At 42.2% G+C, this 25,173-nt stretch overlaps 1 protein-coding gene across 3 annotated transcripts in view; it reads left to right on the forward strand.

Moving 5' to 3' along the window:
- The window catches only part of CACNA2D3 (calcium voltage-gated channel auxiliary subunit alpha2delta 3), an 837,281-nt gene that overhangs the window by 668,853 nt on the left and 143,255 nt on the right, over window positions 1-25,173 (forward strand). For all 3 annotated transcript variants that reach the window (XR_002136724.3, XM_088798500.1, XM_088798501.1), the window contains 6 exons: window positions 161-206; window positions 321-418; window positions 2,559-2,652; window positions 5,569-5,664; window positions 10,409-10,530; window positions 13,163-13,243. Coding sequence is in view for 2 of the 3 variants with exons in the window: in XM_088798500.1 (XP_088654626.1) it covers window positions 161-206; window positions 321-418; window positions 2,559-2,652; window positions 5,569-5,664; window positions 10,409-10,530; window positions 13,163-13,243 (537 nt within the window). In the remaining variant the exon portion in view is untranslated. The remainder of the gene's footprint in view (window positions 1-160; window positions 207-320; window positions 419-2,558; window positions 2,653-5,568; window positions 5,665-10,408; window positions 10,531-13,162; window positions 13,244-25,173) is intronic.

Here is a 25,173-nt window from a genome sequence, read left to right on the forward strand (position 1 = left end):
AGATATCTTTGGGGATGATGTCTACCCTTAACCGCCCCGTGGCCCTGGCCGAGAACATTTGAAGCACACGAGAGGATGGGTGTGTGTGTGTGTGTGGGGGGGGGGTCTGTGCCCCACACAGGTGGCACCTACTCATGAACGTCTTCTTTTTGACCTCCAGGCCTGCATGACTTAGAACACCCTGATGTGTCCTTGGCAGACGAATGGTAAGAATTAACTCGTCCTCAGTGTTGGCATTTGGTGCCCTCTTTGATTTCAAGTTGGCAGAAGATGCTGTGCATATTTACATGCTCTTGTTTTGGGCCATGTCATGTTCTCAGGTCCTACTGCAACACTGACCTACACCCAGAGCACCGTCATCTGTCTCAGTTAGAAGCTATTAGGCTGTACCTCAAAGGCCGAGAACCTCTGCTCCAATGTGAGTGTGCTTCCACCTGTGCGTTGTGTGCATGTGGCGGGCGTGGGGAGCGAACGCAAAGCCATCCTTTGCCTGAGTGTCAAGGGAAGCTTTGCTTTGCCAGAGACTGTCCATCATAGTACATCCAGCCCAATGTCTGCCTCCTGTAGGACCAGGAGAAAGAATGTGGGTTACAGAAAATCCTGCAGAAACCAAATCCTGGTTTAACCCTATGCATTGGATTTATCCCCCTACTGAACTGTTTAGTCAAATACCTGAAAAGGATGAAAATGTTACACCTGGGAAGGGGCAGTACGCATCTGCTCATCCAGCTCCCTCATTCCACAAATGATACATGGGAGCTGGGAGTAGGACTTGTCTCATTCAAGGCCATGATCAAGGTCTTCTGGTTCTCTCCAGAGTGGGATCACCACTGTGACACGTTGCCTCTTGTGGGGTGTGATCTGCTGCCTCTCCTTGCTCCACCTGCCCCCTGAGGGAGCTCAATGAGTCACAAATGTCGGGTGGCTGGTTCAGAGGGGCTGGAAGAGCAGCAGCAGACCTGACACTCACCCAGTGCAAGGTCAGACCCTGCACTGGCATAATTAGCAGCAGTAGCTATAGACGGGGCAGGGGAGACTCACCACAGATGAGCATGGCCCCTGCCCGTACCCCTCACAGATACCACTAATTAGGTGATGTGAAGGGTTCTTCACACATGTTATCTTCTAGAATAACCACAGCAACCCTGTGAGAGGTAGGAGGAGGTTATTCGGCCCCTGACCACGTCTTCATGTTGTCAATCCATTTTTCGGGATATGCTCTGGTAGAGAAAAGATCAGATGGTCATCGTATAAGCCCAATTTTTAAATTTCCTTTGACCTTTTAAATGACATATTTAGAAAACAAAAGTATAAAAAGAATATGTAAAAAGCATTTATATCTACCACCCAAGCTTTATCAAGTCTTAATATTTCCCATACTTGCTACAGGTACTTGTTAAGGACTGAGACATGACAGAATGATGTTGCAGTCCCTGAGTGCTCCTGCCCAGTCCTACTTCCCTCCCAGAGAATGGCCGTCCTGTATTTGTACCCACCCATGTGTACTGTTACTACATGCATAGGCATCCGTACACAATATGTACGATTATTTTTATTATTTTATATATTATATACAAAATATATTTGTATATTATTTTCTATAAAATTTATATATATATATACACACACACACATACATAGTATACTATATATTAGATATGGTATAATATATGTATTGTTCTACAACTTGTGTTTCACTTGTTATATTTTTGAAGTGTATTTGTGTTGATGATTTAGCTCTAATGCATTCGTTTGAATTACTACGTAGCATTCCATTACATGACTGTATCTCAGTTTATCCATTGTCTTTTTGGTGGTGAGTTGTTTTCAGTTTTTACTTTTATCACAGAGCTCCACTGTCTTCTTGGGCCCTAGCCTACGTGAGGACAGACCTGCTGTGTGTGATAATTAGTTGCCCCCTTTGGGGAGTGATTGGGGAGCGCTACGATGCCTCTGCTAGACTCATGATATCCCCCTGATGACTTAGCTGCTTCCACAGAGCTCTACCAAGAGCCCCTTTGCATAGGGACCCATTTCCCCCCTTCTAAAATGAAGGGGGAAAATGTCTCAAATGGGCAGAATCACAAAATAAGAGTCCCAGGAGCTATGTAATTATCATGTCTCTTTCCCTTCTTACAACTGATGAAAACAGGGCCCCAAAGCCTCACAGATTTTGATAGAGGACAGAAATGGGGACAAGAGGAGCAAACGTTCTGAGAGTACTGCCTCTTGGTCTCCGCTTCCCAGAGTTGGCCTGAGGTATATGGCATGAACTACTAGGTGGGGAGAGAAAGCAGAAAAGTAAAGTGTGAAATACCCAAGACGCTCCACTTACTATCATCTCATCCAAATGCTTTGGGGGCTCCTGTATTGCGGGCATATCAGGTGTCAGAACTGTTTCAGATTTTCGGCTGGTGGGAGATTAATGTGTAAAGCAACGAACACCCCATGTGAGAAAGTTGCCTGCAGACACTGCAAAATGAGCCCAGGGTGTGCCTGTCGTGCCCTTGTTTGGGGCCCGGCCAAAGCTCTCTTCTCAAGTGTGTCCCTCCCAACAGGTGATAAGGAACTGATCCAGGAGGTCCTTTTTGATGCCGTGGTGAGCGCACCCATTGAAGCCTATTGGACCAGCCTTGCCCTCAACAAATCTGAGTAAGTGGTTGCACGTGTCCCCCTTTCATGGCCATTTCCCCACAAACAGTCCGAAATATGGTTATAGTTTAAAGAACTAAACTGTTTTAGGTGCCTGGTGTTAAAGTTCTTTAATTTTCTTCAAAGCTCTAAACCACAAGAGCTAGAGCAGATTAGCAGCTCGGGTTTGGATGGCAAGCTACTGGGTTTGACATCTAATTTGTTTGAGTTTTAACATTACATGAAATTTGGTATGCTGAGGTAGGGTGACACTTCCAAGAGAGAGGGAGGCGGAAGGAGCGTTTGCTTCCTGCCCTGCCATGGCTCCCACTACTGCACAGTCTGGAGGGAGCTTGGGATCTGGGCCAGGTTAGGTTGTGAAGAGGACGGGGAAGTGAGAGCTCTATTTCATTAGGGTGTCAGATGTAACCCTGTGGTTTTATTTCTGAAGTGGAGGATGTGGAGGGAGGGGAGTGGGCCAGGGTAGTTGTCAAAGACCGGGACGAGACCTGCTTCAGCAGCTTATTAGTATTGTTTTATTATTATTAGATTCAAAACGAGAAGAAAAATGATTCCTGGTACCTTCGCATCTTACATTATTCAGTTCTCTTTCATTTTCTGTTCTTTATTAGTTTAATTCCTTCTTGTACCTTCCCTTCTGTGTATTCTCTTTATCTTATCCCTTCTTCATTCTGTTCTCATTTCCGTCCATTCATTCACTCATCAAATGTCGATTGCATGTTTGTTATGTGCCAGGCACTGAGCTAGGTGTGGGTGAAATGAAGGTAATTCAGTTCAACATAATTCTTGCCGTCATGGTATCTGTAGTATATAGTGTGCTATCTTATTAAGAATTGTGGTAACTACTTTGAAGGATAAGTAAAGACATAGACCTAGAGGGGAGATGGAAGACAGGGAAGGTTTTTCTGAGCAGGAACTGGCTTAAGGGTCGGGGAAGTTCCAGGGAAATTGAACAGAAGGTGCAAAGGCCCTGAGTCGAGAAAGGATTTGACACATTTGAGGAATTTAGAGAAGGCCGACATAACTCAAATATAGAGGGTGGGGTATACGATATCTGGGAGATGAGGCTGCAGGGGGCTCAGGGCAGGGGCAGGACCTTGGGAGTCAAGTGTAAGATTCTGGATTTTATCCTCAGAGTGTTGGAAAATCATTGAAGGATTTTTAAAAGGACATGATTGAATTTGTATTTTTAAAGAAGCTCCTTTTACTGCTCTGGAGAATAGAATGTGATGGGGTAAAGGCTCCTCCATGCATTCCCAGGGCTGTGCCCCTTACACAGGGCAGTGGCGGTGGGCACAGAGAGGAGATACACTTGTGGCACGCCTCAGCAGTAAGACCCCAGGACTGGATGACGGGTTTGCTGTGTGAGGGGAGGGCAGCTGAAGTGTCAAGGATCAGTCTCTGCTTTGGGATATGAATAGCTGGGTAGAGAGTGGTACCGTTTCCCAAGACAGGAGGCAATGAAAGAAGAGCAGGTTTGGGACCGGACGTGGCCAAAGTTCTTTTCTAGACATGTTAAACTTAAAGTGACTATAAGTCTCCCAGGTGGAGATGTCAGGTAGGTAGTTTAATACATGAGCCTGAAGCACCAAAGAGAGACTGCCATTCTCATTATATGTGGAGTGTGTTTGGACTGCTTGCGTACATGGATCTTATTCCCTGGGATGTTGGGAAAGAGTCAGAGCCTTTCCTGTGATTGCAATCTCTGGTGGGTATGGAAATGTTTCTTTCAGGCTCCTACGAAACTCAAAATCCTGTACAAAGATTGCTGATTCACTCCTAACACATGCTATAGATTTCCAAAATGGTAGCTTGCTTTCTTGCCCACATCTGTAACTGATTGAGCAGCCTGGCTTTCCAATTTGGTATAGGCCACAAGCAGAAACAAATGCGTAGTGTTGGGTTTTATTCACCCCTTAAATACTCAACGGTAGTACTGACCACTTCGACTACCATCAAAGATCAAGTAACCAAATGATCTTACATTGCAGATGACATGGGTAGTGCTTCAAATCAAATTGCTACGAGGATCTTGGGCAAGGAGACGAACTCAAGAATCAGTATGCTCTTCCTACTTGTAGAATAAATTATGTGTTTGTTGAGAAAAACCGCTTCCCTTTTTTTTAAAGAAGTAGGCATTGTCAATATCCTGAAAACCATGCTCAAACATACAAAATTTGCCTTGACAGTTGAAAAAAACATCTTTAGTGAATTTTTAAACGACTTTTCTTTGCTCAGGCCATTCTCAGGGTTCCTCTGCGTGGCATTCTGTAGGCCTGTTTGAAGAAGTTGTTTCTTTACTCCTCTCTTTGGGGTTGGTGGTGAGGATAAGGCCTATGTTCTGACTGAAGTTATAAGTCGGTGCCCCCCAAATGGTGAAGAATTCAAGTTCTGGACATTTCCAGACTAGGAAATGGGGCATGCTGCAGCCTTGATCAAGTGGCTCAGTTGCTTGTTTTCACGAATGCCAGATTCCACAAGTGGTCTCTGGACCAAGTATAGACTTTGTAGCATGAACGCAAAAAGCTAGGCTAGCTGTAAGGATTTTCTTCCTTTCCTTAAAGTCATTCCCATTCTCCCTCTGAACTTGTACCCAGTAACTTGAGATAAAGGTGTGTTTATTCAGCATAGAGGGTGCATTTTCTCATGGTGCTTTTGTTGTCATGGAGTTTTGAACTTTTCTTGCACGAATTACAATAAAAACTTTTATAAGTGACAAGAGTTTGTATTCTGTGCTTGTGTGTGTGTGTGTGTGTGTGTGTGTGTGTGTGTGTGTGTGTGTTTCTATCATTTCTTTTAAATTTTCAGGTTTCAAAACTGCTATTTTGTAAAACATTCCATGAGTCTTAAAATGCAGAAGCCGTTACTTGCTTCCTGTCTGGAAGAATCCCCCTGATGTCTGCTGCTCTGTTTCAGGAATTCTGACAAGGGTGTGGAAGTTGCCTTCCTTGGCACTCGTACCGGCCTCTCGAGAATCAACCTGTTTGTTGGGGCTGAGCAGCTCACCAACCAGTGAGTAGGAGGGTTCTCTGTGGGGCCCAGTGAGACCCTGAGAGGGGAGGTTCAAAGGAAAGCTTGTTTCATTTCTTGATTCCTTCCACCACTGGCAGAAACAAAATTCAGGCCCCCCAGGCCTGGTGACACTGTCCTGTCCGTTGTACCCCAGAGGCTGTAGTGTGTTGGTCACCTGCCCGTTGGCCCTTCCACAACCCTTTGTTCTTCAGGTTTGCTGCCTTCTGGCCACTGTCCCCGAGTCCCCTACCACCCTCTTGAGTGAGTCATTTCAGAACGCTGGAGATGGTGCGGCTGCTGGGGGAGCCGCCAGAGGGGGGACAGCACATCCCCCCACAAATGGCTTCAGGGAGTTCAGCTGTTGTGCAGCTCTGCTGAGGAATTCCTGCTTGTCCAAGAATCAGTGTTTCAAGTCTGTTGTTTATTTGTTTGTGTATGTTTTGATAAACCTCTGTGCCTCTTCACTGAGCCTGAGGGCCTGCAGAGCCCCACACCCAGGAGTGGGCCATCTGGTGTCATGCGGGTTTGACAATGCTTCTTTGTGCTTCCAGAGAGACCCAGAGGGACAGTGGGCACAGCCTAGTCACCGAGTCCAGTACCCAGATGCCCTTTAAAGCACTGCTCAGTCCCTGGGTCTGCAGAGAGCCACTGGGCCTTAACTCTTTAAATGGGTATTTGTCCACAGCTGGTGTGAATCTGGGGCGTCTTTTCTGAGCCCATTAATAAGTTTTCTCAACTTCTTTTCTCTGAAGTAAGAGGCATTAGTAGGCCAGGGACAAATGGAATCAGAGATTCAGAAAGCGTGCAAAGTGTATGGGGTAGTTCAGAGGTTACCAGAGAGCCTCATGTACGTTGGCCTTTGGGGTACCTGGCGGTGAATAACCAAGCCACAGGGTGGCTGCCAATTTCAGAGGGAAGAACCCAGCAGGGACCCTACCAGGAGATGCTCCTTGTCATCAGGCCCAGCTCAGCAGTGCTCTTGCCTCTGTTAGATGAGGCCCTGACACCGTCATATGATCTCATACAACCAAGTCTGGAATATGACAGGTCAATCGAGTTTTAGATGTTCCGTGGACTTGCCTTAATTCCTACTCAAGGACTCTTTCTCAGCCTCTCACATTTGTCATTTAGGAAGTTGGCTATAGTTGTGACTTGATATTTTTCAAGCCTTCTTTCGCCCTTTGCCTTCGAACAGTTATTTTTCCTGAGGGCACATTCCCAGGAAGGAACAGAAATGTGAGACACCCATTGCCTTTTCCCGTAGGATCCAGAGAGGCAAAGAAGACAGAGACTGTCTCATGCTCAAAGAGGAGGGCTGTTGTTTGTTTTGAGATGAAAGCCAACAAACAAGGAAAACAGTAACAACCACAAAACATGGCCCTTCGCTAGTCTGATATCTGTGTTATCGTGAGAGTTCAAAGATGGCAGGACCGCACTCAGGACGGCTGGGGTGTGCACCTATCTTAGCTCGCTCATTGCATTCACTCTGTGCGTTTTAAAAATGACGATAATGATCCCCCTGCATTATGGTGAGGATCAAAACAATGATAAATAAAACATTGCTTTGGGAAGCTAGAAATACCTACAACCGTGAGTTCTATTCTCTGTGATATTACAGTGACTCAGACTGAGTACTCATTAGATATTTGGATGGATGAACTACTCCGTTGTCTTTAAGAAACATATATCACTGATTCATATAGAGGCAACTTGGGTTCTGTGGTCTTATGGTCTTAGGGTCTTAGACCTCTACCCCCTCCAATGCAATGATAGCCATTGAGACCCAACTACTTGGACATACTCTATTTAGCCATGATTAGAAAGCACTTAGAATTTCTTTCTTTCTTTCTTTTTTTTTTTTTTTTTAAGAAAGCATACACGGAAGAGTTCAAAGTGTTGAGGGAGTACTGGGTATAACACAAGATCCCCCCGCCCCCGGAACTAACTAGTACTATCATCAGCCTCCTGTACTGGGATTCCATCTCCTATCCCCACCACCTGCTGCTGGAGGCATTTCATTGTAGTTCGTGGCCTCTGTAACCTGTCATCAGCCCCAGTATTAATATGTCCCGAGCCATCAGTGTGGCCTCTTGGATCACATATTGTACGTACAGACACATCCAGTGATGTCAGCCTCTCCCTCTCGCCCACAGTCCTAAGTCCGAAGGGGTGAGCACTTCACAGCTCCCATTTGAACCACAGAGAACAAAAGAAACTGCTGGCCTTTAAGATTCCCATATGTTTGTTCGAGCCATTTTCAGTTGACATAACCCTCTACCTATGGTGCTATATAATTCTGATAGTATCCTGGTAAGTGTCATATTCTTATTCTTCTCATTTTGTCGATGAGCAAAAGGGGCTTAGAGACTTAGTAACGGACCCAAGTAACTCACCCAGGGTCATTCAGCTCTGCCTAAAACCTAGACCTGGGTTACACAACACCAGAACAGCCCCTAGTACACAGAAGAAGGATCTATTTTCCTGAAGAACATTTTCAGAGATTCTGTAGAATCAGGTCTCTTCTTCCTGGTTCCTTCTGAATCACTACTTGGGCATTGTCATGGACCCATTCGCATTCATACAGAGCTAATAGAGATCATGAGCTGCGGGCTCCTGTTTCCTGCCCTGGGTGCCAGCCCGGTCTGGTCCGAGGCAGCAGACACTAGCCAGCCAGATGTGCAGTGTTCCAGAACTATTGCCTGCCATTCCCAAAGCATAGATGTCTCCATCAGTCTAAGCCAGAACCACCTCACACCTTCTAACCAAGCTATCATGCCACCTACCATGACTGGAAAAGGGCCGTCTAAAGCACCATTAACTGCTGCATGAGAAGGTCACCTCCTCCATACGGTTATACACATCTCACTACTGAACAGAAGTGCATGAGTGAACATGTCATGTCTGTGCCCGTGGCAGAGTGTGGGAGGCAGCAGTTCATCCCACCTACGTCTGGGCAACAGTCTCCGTCACACACCTGTCCAAGTCAGGTTTCTGAAGAAACTCAGGCCTAAAGAAAACAATGAAAAAGCTCACAGTTCAATATTAGTGCAACCTGATGATTTTAGGATGGGGATACATTACTGCTGAATATAGCAGGGCCAAGGGGAGCTGGTCTGTGCCGTCGACCCGGGAACTCCGAACGTGCAGCATCCTGAGTGGCACAGGGAGGTCTGCAGCTCCTCAGTCTGGTCCGAGGCTCCCAAGTTGGTTTTCTGAGTGAGAGCAGAGTGCTTTTGCCAACTTAAAAACAAAATAAGATTTTAATTTCTGGAATATTGTCCTGTTGGTGAGAATCAGTAAACAAATGTAGGCAGGAAGGTCCGACCATTTTTGGTCTGCTCTGTTCAGGTGCAGTAGCACAGATTATCATGGGATGTGAACAAAGTAGAGCCCTTTACACAGGCTGGTGGCCATACTGAGGAGGGGTTCTGGAAGAATTGAGAAGGATTATTTAGAAAAGACATGGCCAATTGTGTTTAATACTTGAGGAGCTCTTATCTGGATATGAGGTTTGATTTATTCTGTGATCATTAAGCATACCCTGGGTGCCTCATGAGTATTAGGCCCTGGGAATGTGAAGAAAAAGAAGGCCTCTGCCCTTGGAGAGTACTCAGGACATGCTAGGTCGAGTTACGGGGAGGCATATTTCAGTCCTGTCTAAGACTTTGAGGGTAACCTCTGACGGCATAGGCGTCTTCTCAAAGGAGTGAGCCCTGCATCTTTGGAAGCTATCAATGGATCACTGGTTGACCATACCCTACAACTACAGAATACTTTCCTGAACTGGATGCCAAGTTCAAGTAGTTTCTAATAACCAACTAGTTATAATTTGGTATATAAAAGCCATGTAGAATATCTGAGTATTTCTCGCCATGAACCAACTCCATGCTGCAAACTTCTGGATTGAAAATGGTGCCATTTCTGGTTCAATTAGTGGCGTTTTCCCTACATACACCTTGTCCCCTGATTGATCTCCCTTCCTGAAAGATCTCTGCAGGCTCTGGGCTAACCAGATAGTCACTTCCAACCCTGAGTTGTACCATATCAGCCAAGACAAAGCACTCAGATGCTGGAGAGTAAACATGAGTTGGAAGATAAGTCAGGCACTTACTGGGGCTTCGGTACATTTAAGGTTCTGTGGAAGGATGCAAAAAGGCGAACAAAGCCTCCTTTCCTTAATCATCTTGGAAGGCTTGGGATGGAGGGATGACAATTGTGCTGATAAGGACAAGGAAAAGAAGGCTGTGTGAGAGTGACCAAGGCTGTGGGGCCCCAACGTGGGGCAAGAACCTGTGTGTGTCTCTGGATGAATATGGTAGGTGGTATTTGAGGCACACCTTAAAATGAATGTGATTTTAACGGGAGAACAGATGCAGGGCACAGTGCATGCAGCCTTCTGGATAGAGAGAAGTACTGTGGCAGCAGGCAATGAGGCAGGGGGTCACAGGGGGTTTACTGAGGGAACCCAGAGCAGTCCTGTTGGGCTGGAGAGTAGGGAGAGGCGGAGAGAAGGGAACCCACATCCCCACATGACCCACTTTACCTCCTTTACACTTTCACTAAGACTAAGATCTACAAAAGTAGTTGATCTTTCCACGGATATGTGTCCATGTGTGGATTTTAAGGCAAGACAAAGCTTTCTGACTACGCTTTGGTTTTTATCCAACAAAGGCAGTTGCGATGCACCCGTGTCTGTCTTTTCCTTGCGGACTGATACCATGCTCTTACTCCTTTCCATTTCAAGGGACTTCCTGAGAGCTGGAGACAAGGAGAATATTTTTAACGCAGACCATTTCCCTCTGTGGTACCGAAGAGCCGCTGAGCAGATTCCAGGGAGCTTCGTCTACTCGATCCCCTTCAGCACAGGTGGGTGTCCTTGTTGGAGGCAGGGCTGTCTGTCTGGTCCTACTGGCCTGGGCATTGCGTGCAGAGTGTGGGGGAGCTGCCCGGATGCTGCGGAGAGTTACAGTCAGCCTCAGGAGCCAATACTGAATATCGGCCCAGTGCTGAACAAGTGACCTATTCCATAAGTGTAACAACCCCAAATAGAATGAAGACTTTGCTTTAACCAGATTGTGCAAAGAGCATTTCAGAGAGCAGGACTGTTAATTGTGTGCCATGTGGAATTTGAATACAAACTTCTCAGATTTTTTCAAATGTTGTCATGGCCCTACTTAGAGAAAGTTCAGGCAGGCACATCCTATGGCAGAACCTGCAGCAAATCACATCACTTTGGAGTCCCCCAATTCCGCATCCGAACTGAACTGCTTTAAAAATCAACATGCAGGAGTAAGGACTAAGAATTTGTATAGCCTTGTGCTATCCTGATGGAAGGCTGCAGTAACCAATGGGGAGCATGCAGCCAATATTTTTTCCAGTCCTAAGATTTTATGATATTATAAAAAACAAATAAGGTTGCCTCCCTCCAAAAAAAATAACTGCATCCTGTTTTATTTCAATTAGTTTGAGAAGCAAGTCAAACTAGAAATGCTTTTTAATTGTCCTTGGCTTTTTCTTGTCTCATGCATCCAGTATTGTTGGTGTTCATTCTGTGTATGGGTCTGCACTGTGCACTGCAGAAATTGCAGAAAGCAGTAAAACCCAATTCTGTAAATCTGGAATGTTCTGCACAGTTCAGTCTATGCTTAGGTTTTATATCAGAGCCTTTAGTATTAACCTCTTACAAGCATTCCTAAGTTATCCCGAATGGAGGATCCCGAGTGCTGGGTGTCAAAGCCCCTTCCCGGAGTCTTGGCACTTGCTCATGTCCCTGAATGAAAACACCTTCATCAAAAGTGCTTTCGAAATCTGCACAAGACATGTTGACAAGAGTTGTTTAATAGTTAATTGAATGGACTCATTAAGAAGAGGGCCCCTCATTAATGAAGATATTCAAGAAAAGGCAAACGCTATTGTAGAAATTCTCTTGCTAGGTAGGATATTTGACAAGATTATCAATTAGGTTCCTTTTAGGACTGAGATTCTTGAGTCTGTGTTCCTCTGCTGACAGGCTTATGCGTACCCGCACCCATACGTGCGTTTTCTCAAACATAAATTTCCAGGTGACCAGAAATCATTCTTTTTATTATACTTATCACAGTTTATTGCTGAAAATATCAACTGGACTTCCTCATTCTGCTGCAAACTTATCAGTAATACTGTCTTCTTTTATCATGCAATCTCATGATGCTTTCTGTTTCACGGTTCTCTAAAGGAAAAGAAAATAGAACCTTTTTGTTATATCTGGATTGGAATCATTAAGTTATCCTTCTGAGACAAGTGGCGTTTGCTCAAAACTGGACCGGGAGAAGGAGCTGTGGGAGATGCAAGCATCCCCCAAATGTGTTGTGTGTGTGTGAGTGTGATGGCCTTCACGTCTGTTTGTTTTCTTATTCATGGTTTTTCCTACAAAGAGTTATGTCTGGAAGAAACAAATTCTGATTAATTAAGGCCGTTGTCTAATTGGTTTTTGGCAAGTGGAGTGTTCATTGAACGTTCAGTGAAATCATATAATGAAAAGGAATTGACCTTTTTCATGGTAAAGTTATGGATGACATAATATCTTAAGAGATTTCTTGGCCCCTTTAGATTCAGGGAAAAATGCTGAAACTCACCAAGTACAAGTGTTGTGGTGGAGCGCTTTCGTTTTTTTCTACTGTGTGTTGAATACCTGTACACACTGGAAAACAAGCTGGTTTTCATTACTGTTTAGACTTGGGCCAGAAGGAAATTCTTAATTGGTTTGGTCATAAGTGTATTCAAATTCAGGTCTGCCTTCTCCCTGCTTCTCAATTCAATCGATTCCATTTCATTTACGTTCATTGAACACCTTTTATAAGGTTAGGCACTGGGCTAACAGTGATTGACTGTGGCCATTAGGAATTTGTGCTCAGCATCTTTTAATTCGTGGGTATTGGACCCACTGTTAGTAATTGAAAATCTCTTAATATTAATGCCATATTGTTACCACCTTAACAAGAGTTTGGAGTAAGGATTGCATTCCAGCTCTATTCCTGTTCAGAATGATTTTGCTAAGAAAAACTGGGCTGGGGATTAGAATTTTATAAGTCAGTAAAGTTTTAACCAACAAATCAGAGCTGAGGTTCTCAACTCATTGTAAAATAATTTCGAAACTTTTTTCTCATGTAGCTCTCCACAGCTATATTTAGAAAGGCAATATAAATATGATTACTGACACAAGTAAACACTGCAATTAGTAACCACAAATTAGAAAAAAATGTGGTCCCGCCATGGTGGTCAATAATTTTGATGAGAACAGGCTGGACGTTTCCCAGTGTAGGTGGTCATGACTTGGTGCCTTGCTTCCTTCACCTGGGTAGCGGACTGGCTACCCAGCATCTGTGGCCTAACGGAGTAGGCCAACTCTGGGTTCTGGGAAGTGAGCCCCAGTCCCATCTGCAGAATTGGTTACTGAGCCAACATTACTACTCTCTGAACACGTGCACTGTATCTCCATTTTTCGTTTTTCTTCTTACAGGAACAGTCAACAAAAGCAATGTGGTGACAGCGAGTACTTCCATCCAGCTCCTGGATGAACGGAAATCTCCCGTGGTGGCAGGTAAACAATGGATTTCAATTTATGAATATAAAGTAAGCATGGCATCCACTTATCTGGTGAGTCAACTACTTCTGTGTACCGGAAAGTTGGTTTTGGAAGGAAAAAACAATTTAATTACTCCCTCCTCAAATTGGTGTCATCTCCTCCAGTCCCAGGGTCTGACAGCTGGTTGTATTTGATATGAAAACAGAAATTTTTCCCAGGACTTTTGTTCTTCAACTGTGAGCCAGGAAGAAATTGTTGGTGTGCGCAAAAGAGTATTTCTCGACAGTAGGTAGCATGCTCATTTAAAGTAAGCACGGCCTCCCATTTCCACATCATTAGGATAACAGTGGGTCTACAAGGAAATTGTGGGTTTGTTTTAGGCAAGCTCAAGCTGTAATGTGCCCTTCTCCAGAGAGCCTGAGATTTTCATCACCCTAATTCCCCTGAGGAATTAGAGTTAACTGTATCTGCAGGTGCCGGTTTGGGACAAGGAGAAAGCCAAAACATTTTACAGTTGAGAGTCTTGAATCGTCAAAGAAACCTTGTTTCTGGCTTTTCCCATATCTCTCAGTCTCAGGAGTGTCAGTGTGTCTGTGGCTGGCTGGGAGCTTTCATTGGTGGTATTTGGCCTAAAGGCCGGAAACTGCCGCAGGCTCTCTTTGAAGGAGATCTGCTGAGAAAAAATGGAGCCTGAAAGAGTATCTGGCACATCATCTATTTCTGATAAATAATTGTTGAATCCACAGGTTGATGGATGGGTGAGACCTTCCAAGCACCATCCTGATATTGGCTAGATTTACCAAAGGGAGTCATTTGGTTTTGGAGCAGCCTCCCTCAAGAAGTTGTACTGGAGGGTGACTTTGAACGTCAACTTCTGTGTCGTCTCAAATGTTTGTGGGAAGGAATACAAACAGAGCAGCCATGTTTGAAGTGGTCGTTCTTTGGCTGGGAAACACTGGGTTTCCTTCCACCTTATTTCCGACTTAGCCTATGCATCCTGATTGTATTAGCAGGGTTTGGAAGATTTGGGGACACTGCCCTGGTTATTTCTGGGTTATTGGTATAGCAAGGAAGACAATCTTATGTGTCTGACCTTAGCTCATCTTGAACTAGGCAGACCTGTAACTAAAGCTCAGAGATAAGGAGTCTGAGGATTCACGGCTGTTGTCTTTAAATTTTGTCACTCAGTGTCTCGTGTTCCTTGAGGAAAGGAGGAGACAGGATCATTACTTAACTCAGGAAGATTTATTTGTGCTTACAGGAGGTCAGATGTGGTTCCCTCCAGGCTGAACCCGCCAGCTAGTTCTGGAGGCGTGTTATCTCCCTAGAGCTGGTACCACATGCAGCAGCCGCCAAAGACATGATCGGACGAAGCTGTCTGTCTGTTTGAAATTTCTTTTTAAAATCTTTTCCTTGGGTTTCTCATTCAGTCATCACAAAGGATGCTCTGTGCTGACCCTAAGATGGCGGTGGCCATCCAAGCCACTCTGTCCAAGTTTTACAGACTATGCTCAAATATTTCCAGATGCCTCGGATTTAATAAATGTCTTTGGGACTGAGTATGGGTGAAACGTGGGCTCAGCCTGGGCACTGCGTATCCAGTCTGGAGAAGAATGGGAACTTTCCAAATGGTTTGTTGATCTACTATGGCGTTCCACAGTTAGCCAGAGACCACAGGCAGGTTTGGCCCACCTTGAGTTGGTGGAAGAGACATGCTCTTGTTTACTGCTCCTTAGTATGTGTCAACTGGTCCCCATGTTCAGAAGGTAATGACAGAGCATGATAAAGAAACAAGGTGATCTGAGGAGTTGTATTTAGTTCTTACCTTGTAACACTGGTGATTATTAGCTTTCCTTTTTATAGTGTGTTCGGTAGATGTAAGATAAAATAGATTTGCTCAGTTTGATCTCGAAGGCTGCCGTGGATGCAGCACCGTGAACGGAATGACCTCAGAAGGACCTTTCTGTCTCTGAAAGCTGAGCAGCCTCTTCACTACTTCCCCCAAATTTCACTGACTCTGTATGAGTGCGTTCCATAACTTTCTTCTGTGTATTTTCCTCAAATTAAGTAGACATTGTTTACCATTCTAAAATTTTTTTAAAAGGCCATTTTAATTGGGGAAGAAGCCTTGTTTTGGCAGGTGAAGATGGAATATGTGAGCAGGCATGTCCCCCACCAGTGTGCCTTCCACCGCAGATGGGATACAGCCAACTGGCAGTCATTTGGGGTTTCAATGAAATCCTTGTGTTAAATTGAAATTTATATGAAAGGAAAGGTGTACAACTTTGCAAATAATTATCAAGGACTACTTTGAAAGGCCCACACTGCTCCCAGACCTGATCTGGTATTCTCATGTTCATTGGCGACGTGTCTGTTTGGAGTAGAAAGAGTTTCTTGTTTTGTTTTGTTTTGTTTTTATTATTAGTATTATTCTCTACTTTCTTTTTTCTTGCTTTCTTTTTTAAACAAAAACATTTAGATACCATCTGTCAATGCCATCTTTGAAGAAAGGGCAGTCAAACTGGGCAAGATTCCATTTATGTGTCAGCCTCGGTGCATAAATGGGCCCCATCCATCTTCTTGGCCTATGACTTTGCTTACAGCCCTTCTCTTGAGGAACCTGCCAACTCTCCAGCTGCCACTCGTGTGCTGAATTTTCTTAATTGCTTTCCCACTGCAAAGAAAGAAGTGATAGGACTTTCTCTATGACCTACCAAGTCTCTCCAGAGCCCTGGAATCTTCTGTGTGTGTCAGGCCCCTTATCCATTTTTCTGTTGTTATTAGAAATGCAAACCTTGGACGGCAAAGTCTACATAGGTTTGTCACTGACTCTATAACTTGTTAAATGTGTGGTCTTGGGTCTCTGAAGGTCGATCTAAAATAAGATTGGGCTCATTCTCTCTCTCACCTTACTCTTGGTTGGCTCGGGTATAACATGAGAAAACAAACAAGAAAATACCTGAATATGAAGAAGTATAAAAAAGCTAGGATTTGCAGTTACCCATTTTTATCTTCAAGGTGGCAGCATATCTATTCATTCACTCATTTATTCAATAAATATTTCCTCACCTCTTGCTTTGACCAGGCACTCTAGATATAAATGAATCATAACCAGGCCCTGTAATTGCCCCGAGACTGCAAATAGCAGTTACTTTGAAAGCCACGTCTACACAGGGCAAGTGAATTAAAAAGAGGTCCTAGAGGTCAAAGACTTTGTTCTTTTCATCTTCTGTCCTTCACGGCATAACCCTGAGGAGTGCCTGAAGCATGGTAGATCGGTCCTCTAAGAATTCTGTAAATTGAATTGAACTTGTAGAAACCTGTTTGGTCCTTAATTATTATTGACTTACGTTCCACACATTGTCTAACTAATGGCATTAGTTCTCCACTTTCCTCTCGATGGGGAGGCAGGGCCCTAGGGACCAGTAGTCATAGGCACTGCTTCTACCATGCCCCGATGGAAATGACCTAGAGAAGAAAAGCAATGTACAGGGGGAGGAAGGGAGCCAAGTTAGAAAACGAAACTCTGCAGGGGACTCCTGTCCTCGTTGGAGTGTTTGCCTGACCTCCCTGTTCTCCTTTTAGACTTGTTCCTCTGACAAATACTGCACCTCAATTTTTGTGAGGAAGTCCAGATTTATGGAATTTTAAAATAATAGATGATAAATTCTGAATTATTTTGTTTACTTAAAAATGTACATTTTAACATTTCAGAATCTAAAATCAATCCTTACTTACAATGTTCCATTTTGGTTTCTTGAATAAATATTAAACATTTCCAAGGTAAGGACTGTCCCAGTTATCTTTTTATTCCCAGTGCCTAGTACAAGGGCTGCCATGTGATAAGTTTGTCAAAAGTATTGACTGAATAAATGACTCAAGGAATATGGGATTCATTTTCGCCTGCTATATGTGGGTACTTCAGCTTACAAAATTTACTGTCCAGACCATGGGAACACAGTACTTGACTAAAACACTGAGAGAGGCAATCAGCAGATAAAACTCCACTCCACACCATAGTAATATGATACAGAACAAAATGGATATTTTAAGGAATATAAAACTGTTTAGTGTCCCATCCTAGTGGCAACTGTGTTGGCCCAGTAGTTATCTCTGCATCAGCAGATGTCTTTTCTGAGGTCCAAGCATAAAACGTCATGCTTAGAATAGCTAATTTGATAAGCAACAGAAAGATATAGATTATAGACATGAGGCATTAGTTTCTTTTGTTTAAATTTCTATTTTTTTCAATTACAGTTGACATTCAATATTATATTAGTTTCAGGTGTACAGCATAGTGGTTAGATGTTTATGTAACTTATGAAGTGATTCCCCGGTAAGTCTAGTGCCTATCTAGAACCCATATTATTGACTATATTCCCTATGCTGTATTTTACATCCCTGCAAGTATTTTGCAGCTGTCAATTTGTACTTCTTAATCTCTTCACATTTTTCATCCATCCCTTCAACCCTCCTCCCACCTGGCAACCATCAGTTTGTCCTCTGTATCTATGAGTTTGTTGCTATTTTGTTTGCGTATTTTGTTTTTTAAATTCCACATATAATTAAAATCACATGTATTTGTCTTTCTCTGTCTGACATATTTCACTTTGCATAATACCCTCTGGGTCCATCCTTGTTGTCACAAATGGTAAGATTTCTTCTTTTTTATGGACGAATAATAGTCCATTGCATATATGTACCACCTCTTCTTTATCCAAGTGTCTGTCGATGGACACTTAAGTTGCTTCCATATTTTGGCTGTTGTAAATAATGCTACAACGAGCATAGGGATGCATATATCTTTTCTAATTAGTGTGTAGGATTTCTTCAGAAAAATATCCAGAAGTGGGGTTGCAGGGTCATAGGACAGTTCTATTTTTTTTTTTAGAAAACTCCAGTTTTCCACAGTGGATGTACCAGTTTGTAATCCCACCAACAGTGCACAAGGTTCCCTTTTCTCCACATCCTCGCCAACACTTGTTGTTTGTTGATTTTTTAATGATAGCCATTTGGTCAGGTGTGAGATGATATCTCATGATGGTTTTAATTTGCATTTCTCTCATGATTAGTGACATTGAACATCATTTTATATGTTTGTTGGCCATCTGTATGTCTTCTTTGGAGAAATGTCTATTCAGGCCCTCTGCTCATTTTTTAATTATACTGTTTGTCTTTTAGTGTTGAGTTGTATGAGTTCCGTATATATTTTGGATATTAACCCCTTATCAGATATATCATTGGTGAATATCTTCTCCAATTCAGTAGGTTATCTTTTTGGTTTTTTGATGGTTTCCTTTGCTGTGCAAAAACATTTAGTTTGATGTTGTCCCATTTGTTTACTTTTTCTTTTGTTTCTCTTGCCCAAGGAGACATAGCCATAAAAAATATTACTAAGAGCAATGTCAGAGAGTTTAATGCCTATGTTTTCTTCTAGGAGTTTTATGGTTTGGGGTCTTACATTTAAGTTTTTAATCCATTTTGAGTTAATTCTTGTATATGGTATAAGAAAGTGGTCTAGTTTCATTTTTTGGCATGTATCTGTCCAGTTTTCCCAATGTCATTTATTGAAGAGACATTCTTTACCCCATTGTATGTTCTTGCCTCCTTTGTCGTAGATTAATTGACCATCCAGATGTGGGTTTATTTCTGATCTCTCTATTCTGTTCCATTGGTCTATGTGTCCGTTAGGCATCAGTTTCTTACAGAAACTTTTTTTAAACAGATTCATTGAGGTCTGATTTACATACCAAAAATTCACCTATTTTAAGTACAAAATTCAATGATTTTTAGTAAATTTGGGGGCGGGAGTGCTCTAATCTGCCGGTCTGTTCCTTTGCAAGGAATATAGACCACAATAGATTCATTTCTTTGAATGAATTTTTAAAATGTGGGTTATGTAGTCTCATTTGCATAATTCAAGGCAGTGTGATGAAGAGAAAGGTTTGATGATAGGACAAAAGATTTCATTTTAACCAGCTAACTAGGAAAGAGATTGATTAACATCATTGACCATTAGCTGCCAAACGTTCTGCAAGGCACACACAGCCCCCACAAAAACAAAGAATTATCTCGTCCAAAATGTCAGTAGGGGCAAAATTTAGAAATGCTGGGTTAAACTGACAGGTAATCCCAGCTCATGGCTGTGTCAAATTCAGTGTTTTCCCTTATAGGCTCATAGGCAGACAGATCTTGTTTCATTTCTTCTTTTTTAAATAAAATCATTCAATACACATATATCTAGCACCTGCTGTATACCTAGTGCTGGAGATACAGCTGTGAACAAGTACCCCCGTGGGCATTATAGAATGGGGAGGAATTATTTGTTATTCATGAGAGGGCACTATTGGTATCCTACACCCAGAAGCTGGGGTGACAGCTGCCCCATGAAGAATCATTCCATCCAAATGCTACAATGCTCCCTGAGAACACAGCGAAACCAAGTTGCTGCCAAAGGAGAGCTTCCATTTGTGTGGGAGATAAAAGACAACAGAGAAATATGGCATGAGTGAAGGAAAGGAGAGAAGCGGGAATTTCCAGTAGTGGTAAATGCTCTGTAGAAAACACATCAGGATAAAGAGATGAAATGCGGCTGGCAGTGTAAAGGCAGGGATGCATGCTCATGTTCATACATACGTGTGTATGGGTGTGTGGTGGGGCAATGCGTCTCCAGATTGGGGGTGCAGGGTCTTAGGGAAGGCCTCCCTAAGGAGGTGACATAAGCAGAGTCCTGAATGATGAGAGGCAGCCATTATGGAAAGACTGGTGGGAAGAGCATTCCAGGCAAAGGGAATGGACTTCTCCAAGAATCTTGAATGAGACCCCTCATACATGTTGTGGCCATGTTCCAGGTGGGTACTCTGACAATGAATGAATCTCTCAGGGTTCGGGTGTATTTAGATGATCTAAAAGCAGGACTGATGGGCAGGTGGCCACATGACCCATTACTCGGGGGGAGGAGGGGAACCCAAGGCAAACCTTTGCTCAAAATGTCCCCTGAGGTGGGTTTCTTTCTTTCTTTATTTTTTTTTACCAACTTTCATATTTTATACATTTATTCACGTATTTATTTATTTAAATATTAAAGGCCTTTACAACAGAACAGAGAATTACAAATATAGGAAAATGCAGCATATCCATAACTTTAAAATTATATAACATTATTTTGCTCTAAAAGTACTCATGCTTTATATCCTCTGCAATATGTCTTATTAGTGGCTTTTTATGTGTTTGGCGTTTGTTTCTGTAATCTGACAAATGGGTGCAATGCAGGAGCAAAAGGAGAGCTAAGCCAGTAGGACTGACAACAACACACTTTATAGAAGTGGATTAGTGAGCAGCTACTGATCACATTGTATTTTAAGCCTGCAACAGAATTGGAGTTAGCGTTTGCCATGTAGAACAGCTGTTCTGCATACCACAATAGCCAGTGACAAGGTCATGGTGAAGATTACCGCTCTAGGAATAAAAATAGCCTAGAATTTTGAGAAACTGGATCCTCTGTGCTAACTCTCCAGGACACTCACTTCCAAGAGTCACTGTCCTTTTATAAACCTTAGTCAAAAGCCCCAACACGTCTCCCAACCCAAAAATCAGCAGCCGAATTTTAGGGTAACAGGTCCTCATACCTGGCTTGCATTTTCTGTATCAGCAATTTAAGGCCCCTTTTTTGAAGATCATGGTGAGATTTAAACATTAAAGCTTATGTGAACCAAGGATTTAGGAATGAGCACAGAGCCATTCTCTGCTCCTGCTCTGAGCCAGAGTTTTCATGTTTGTAAAATGAGGTTGATTGGTTGGATTTCTAATAGCCTAGCTTTTAAGAAATGGATATTTGTTTCATCATTAATCAATAATGTAATATTTATTACACTCAGATTGTCTGGCTTTAGGGTGCCCCTTTGGTTCCTGTAAGAGAAATAAATTGATGTGCAAGGTATTATCAAACAATATGCTTTTTTTAAAAAATAAATAAAAATCCAAAAGAAAAAGAAAGCAAAAACTAAAACAATGTTCATAGAGGAAAATAGAAACAGAATAAGAAAAAATGGTTAAGAAAAAGGTTTGAGAGAAAAAGTATTGATAACACCATTAACCACCTACTAAGTTCTACTCCATTTGGAAAATTGTCCCAAACTCTCTTAATCTATTTTAAAATGTGAATAGATTTTTTATATTGATTTCTTTATATATCTGTGTTTCATTTATGTGGAAAAAAACTAGTTTCCTAATTTTTTGAAGTCAAAAATAGAATCTATGTCTCTAGTATGCCTAGTACACTGTCTCTGAGCCAGCTCCATTGTGGCCCATGTAGACCCCTGATCCATCCCCACTCCATTACCTACACTTGAATAAACAGGAAAGCAACTCTGCGTTTGCTTTAGAATATTTATGGAGTACTTTTGTACAGGCCGTCTTGGTGTTTGGCACGACTCTGTTTTAAACGTAAATAAATGTGTTTATCTAATTTGCAAAAAAAGAAAACAACAACAAAAATAAACCAATATGGTGAATGTTTAAATAAAAAAAATTTATTACAGTGAAAAACACATTGCCATTAATCCCCCTCAAAATACTGCCCCTTGCATCGAACATACTTATCCCATCATTTTTGCCACTTTCTGAAGCAGTTCTGGAAGTCCTCTTTTGTGAGTATCTTTAGTAGCGCTGTCATGGCTGCCTCGATGTCCTGAATCATTTTGACTTTGGGAAAGAGCCAGAAGTCGCAAGGTGCCAGATCTGGTGAATAAGGTGGATGAGGATACACCATAATGTTTTGATTTGACAGAAATTGCCATATGCCAGAAATGATGTGTGACATGGAGCATTGTCATGATGGAGGATGATTTATGGCACATATTAAAACACACTTTCTCTCAACTCACACCTGACTTACTGCACTGAACAAGTTGAAACTAGTCACACACTGTTACTAAGGTTCGACACACTGTTTCCCACATTGAAGGATCCCTGTCTTTCTGTTGGATGGCACTCAGCAGCAGCATTCACCATATTTTGTGATCACAAAAGAAAGGCTCCATGTCACACATCGTTTTTGGTACGGCAATTTCTGTCAAATAAAAACATTACGGTGTGTCCTCATCCATCTTACTCACCGGATCTGGCACCGTATGACTTCTGACTCTTCCCCAGAGTCAAAATGACCATGAAAGGTAAACGTTTTGAATCGATTAAAGACACGGAGGCAGCCATGACAGCACAACTAAAGACACTCATGAAAGAGGACTTTCAGAACTGCTCCAGAAAGTGGCAAGAACGATGGGATAAGTGTATTTGAAGTGAGGGGGAGTATTTTTGAGGAGGATTAATGGCAATGTGTCTTTTACTGGAATAATTTTTATTTTATTTAAACATTCACCATATTTTTTATCACAACTCATATAATATACAATGTTGTTATATATATAAAGTACTAGGTAAATGCTTATAGCTGAGTGCTCAGTAATGATTAGCTGCTGAAGTATTACTGGTGTGGTTGTATTGTTAAGAATGACTGTTCCATCCACCACCACTCACTAGCCCACACTTATTGCCATGTGCTGTTCTCTGTGAAAACTTGCATAGGAAATGTCATTATAATATCTTGGCATGTTTCGTAGTAAAACTTTGAAACTCACACTTTTATGTACCTATGCCTTAAAACAGAGGTTGACAAACTACAGCCCACTGGACCAAATCTAGGTTACCACCTATTTTGTCTTGTTTTGTTTATTTACAGTTCTCTTAAGACATATTTCACGTACTATAAGATTTACTTGTTTAAAGTATACAGTTCATGTCTCCCAAGTTTGTGTTATGTGTCACTGAGGCAAGAGTGTGGGGGAGAGGGAGAGAAAACGGTGTGTGAGTGGTTCTGAGCAAGCAGTTATGAGGTGCCCATCACCACTTGAGAAATAGAAACTTCGCATATTCTTGTATCAAATTCAGTAATATTAAACAGTTTGTCTAGAAGTCAGCACATGTCTTTGAGCCATCTTTTAGACTGCGTATGGCCTGGTGCAGGAGCATATGTTGATTTAAAAACAAATTTTGGTGTGTTTTTTTTAAATCATTCAGATGCACTTTTTTGTATTCTTTAAATAAATTCGAAAACATGAAAGAAAAAAGTCTACAGTTCATTGGGTTTTAGTATATTGACGAAGTTATGTAACTATGACCACAATATAATTTTAGAACAATTTCAACATTCCAAAAAGAACCCCCCATATACCCACACTTTCATTCTTAATATCCCACTTACTACCCCAGCCCCGGGAAACCACTAATCCACTTTCTGTCTCTATGGATTTGCCTATTCAGGACACGAAATATAAATGCAATCACACAATATGTGGCCTTTTGTGATCAGCTTGTCATTTAGCTTGTGTGTTTGAGGTCCATCCATGTTGTAGTATGTGTTAATACTTTTTTTTTTATTGCCAAATTAGATTTCCATATATATATATATATATATATATATATATGGAAACACACACACACACACACACACAATTGTTTTCTTCTTTTATTTCATGGACATCTGGGTTGTTCCCACTTTTTAGTTGTTATTAATAATGTTGATATAAACATTTATGTACAAGTTTTTGTGTGAATATGTTTTCATTTCTCTTGGGTAGAGACCTATGAGTGAAATTGTTGCATCATGTGGTAACTCTATGTTTGATATTCTGAAGAACTGCCGAGCTGTTTTCCAAAGTGGCTGTACCATTGTACAATCAGCAGCCTATGACAGTGTCAGTTTTTCCACACCTTCACCAACACGTACCATTATCTGTCTTGTTTTATTTTAGCCATCCTAGTGGATGTGACGTGATCTGCGTTTCCCTAATGACTGATTACGCTGAGCATCTCTGCATGCGCCTATTGACCACTTGCATATCTTTGTGTGGAGAAACGTCTATGTAGATTCTTTGCCTGTATTTAAATTAGGTCATTTGCCTTTCTATTGTTTAGATAGAAGGGTTCTTTATGTATTCTGAAGATAAGTGCCTCGTCAAATAGCTACCATCTTTTTGTAAATAATGTGTTATTGACATGTAGCCATGCCAGTATTGTGTATGGCACCTTGCTAAAACGGCAGAGCTGGGGAGTTGGAGAGACTCGGTGGACTACAAAGGTAAAAATGTGTAGTACCTAGCCCTTTGCAGAAAATAGTTTGCCAACTCCTGCTGTAGATGAAACTACATCACAGTCCATTAAAAAAATAAATAAAACACTGACTGGTTCCCTCACTTCTTTCACCATCCTTCTATCTTATAAAAGTGAAGTGGATATTTCAATCAGAGGCTATATTAGTAGATGCTGAAGACAGAACTCCAGGTATCAGACTGTGTCCATCAGTTGCACCTAATGTCTTTGTGTACGTGGTTACACAGAAATCCCAATCAGAGATCCTAAGCTTTCTAAAAATGCATGCTCTCATTGTCAAGACAGTGATTTACTTAATCTTCGCTCTGGTTTATAAACCTCTGAACGATGTAATCAGCATAATACTTGGTAGAACGTTGGAAATGCTCTCACATGCTTTGGTGGAAAACAGTTTCTCAGATTTTTTTTTTTTTTTTTTTTCCATGGCTCATAAGAGATTTGGGGATTTATTTAGCTGACTTTATCCAGGCAAATCTCTTCATGACCTTGTTGGGATTTTGATCTCCGTTAAGACAGGAATATATATGACTCATGCTAAGTGAAGGGCCCGCAAAGGATAAGTGAGCTGGTGTGCATTTCTCCTCCCTGGGAAGAAGGGACGGGCATGAGCAGAGTCTGTAGCGGGAACATAAGCTTGGCAGTGTCCGCCTGGACTTCCCTGCTCATGGAAAATGCCTTGGCCAGTCTGTGGAGGGAAAGGGACAGTGCTGATCAAAGGCTTTTGATTCCCATAGCCTCCCAAAGTTCGTACTCCCCAAGAACTCCTAGGTTCTATA

The sequence above is a fragment of the Rhinolophus sinicus genome, chromosome 5, assembly GCF_057876585.1.
Source record: "Rhinolophus sinicus isolate RSI-liver-muscle chromosome 5, RSI-T2T, whole genome shotgun sequence".
Taxonomy (NCBI): domain Eukaryota; kingdom Metazoa; phylum Chordata; class Mammalia; order Chiroptera; family Rhinolophidae; genus Rhinolophus; species Rhinolophus sinicus.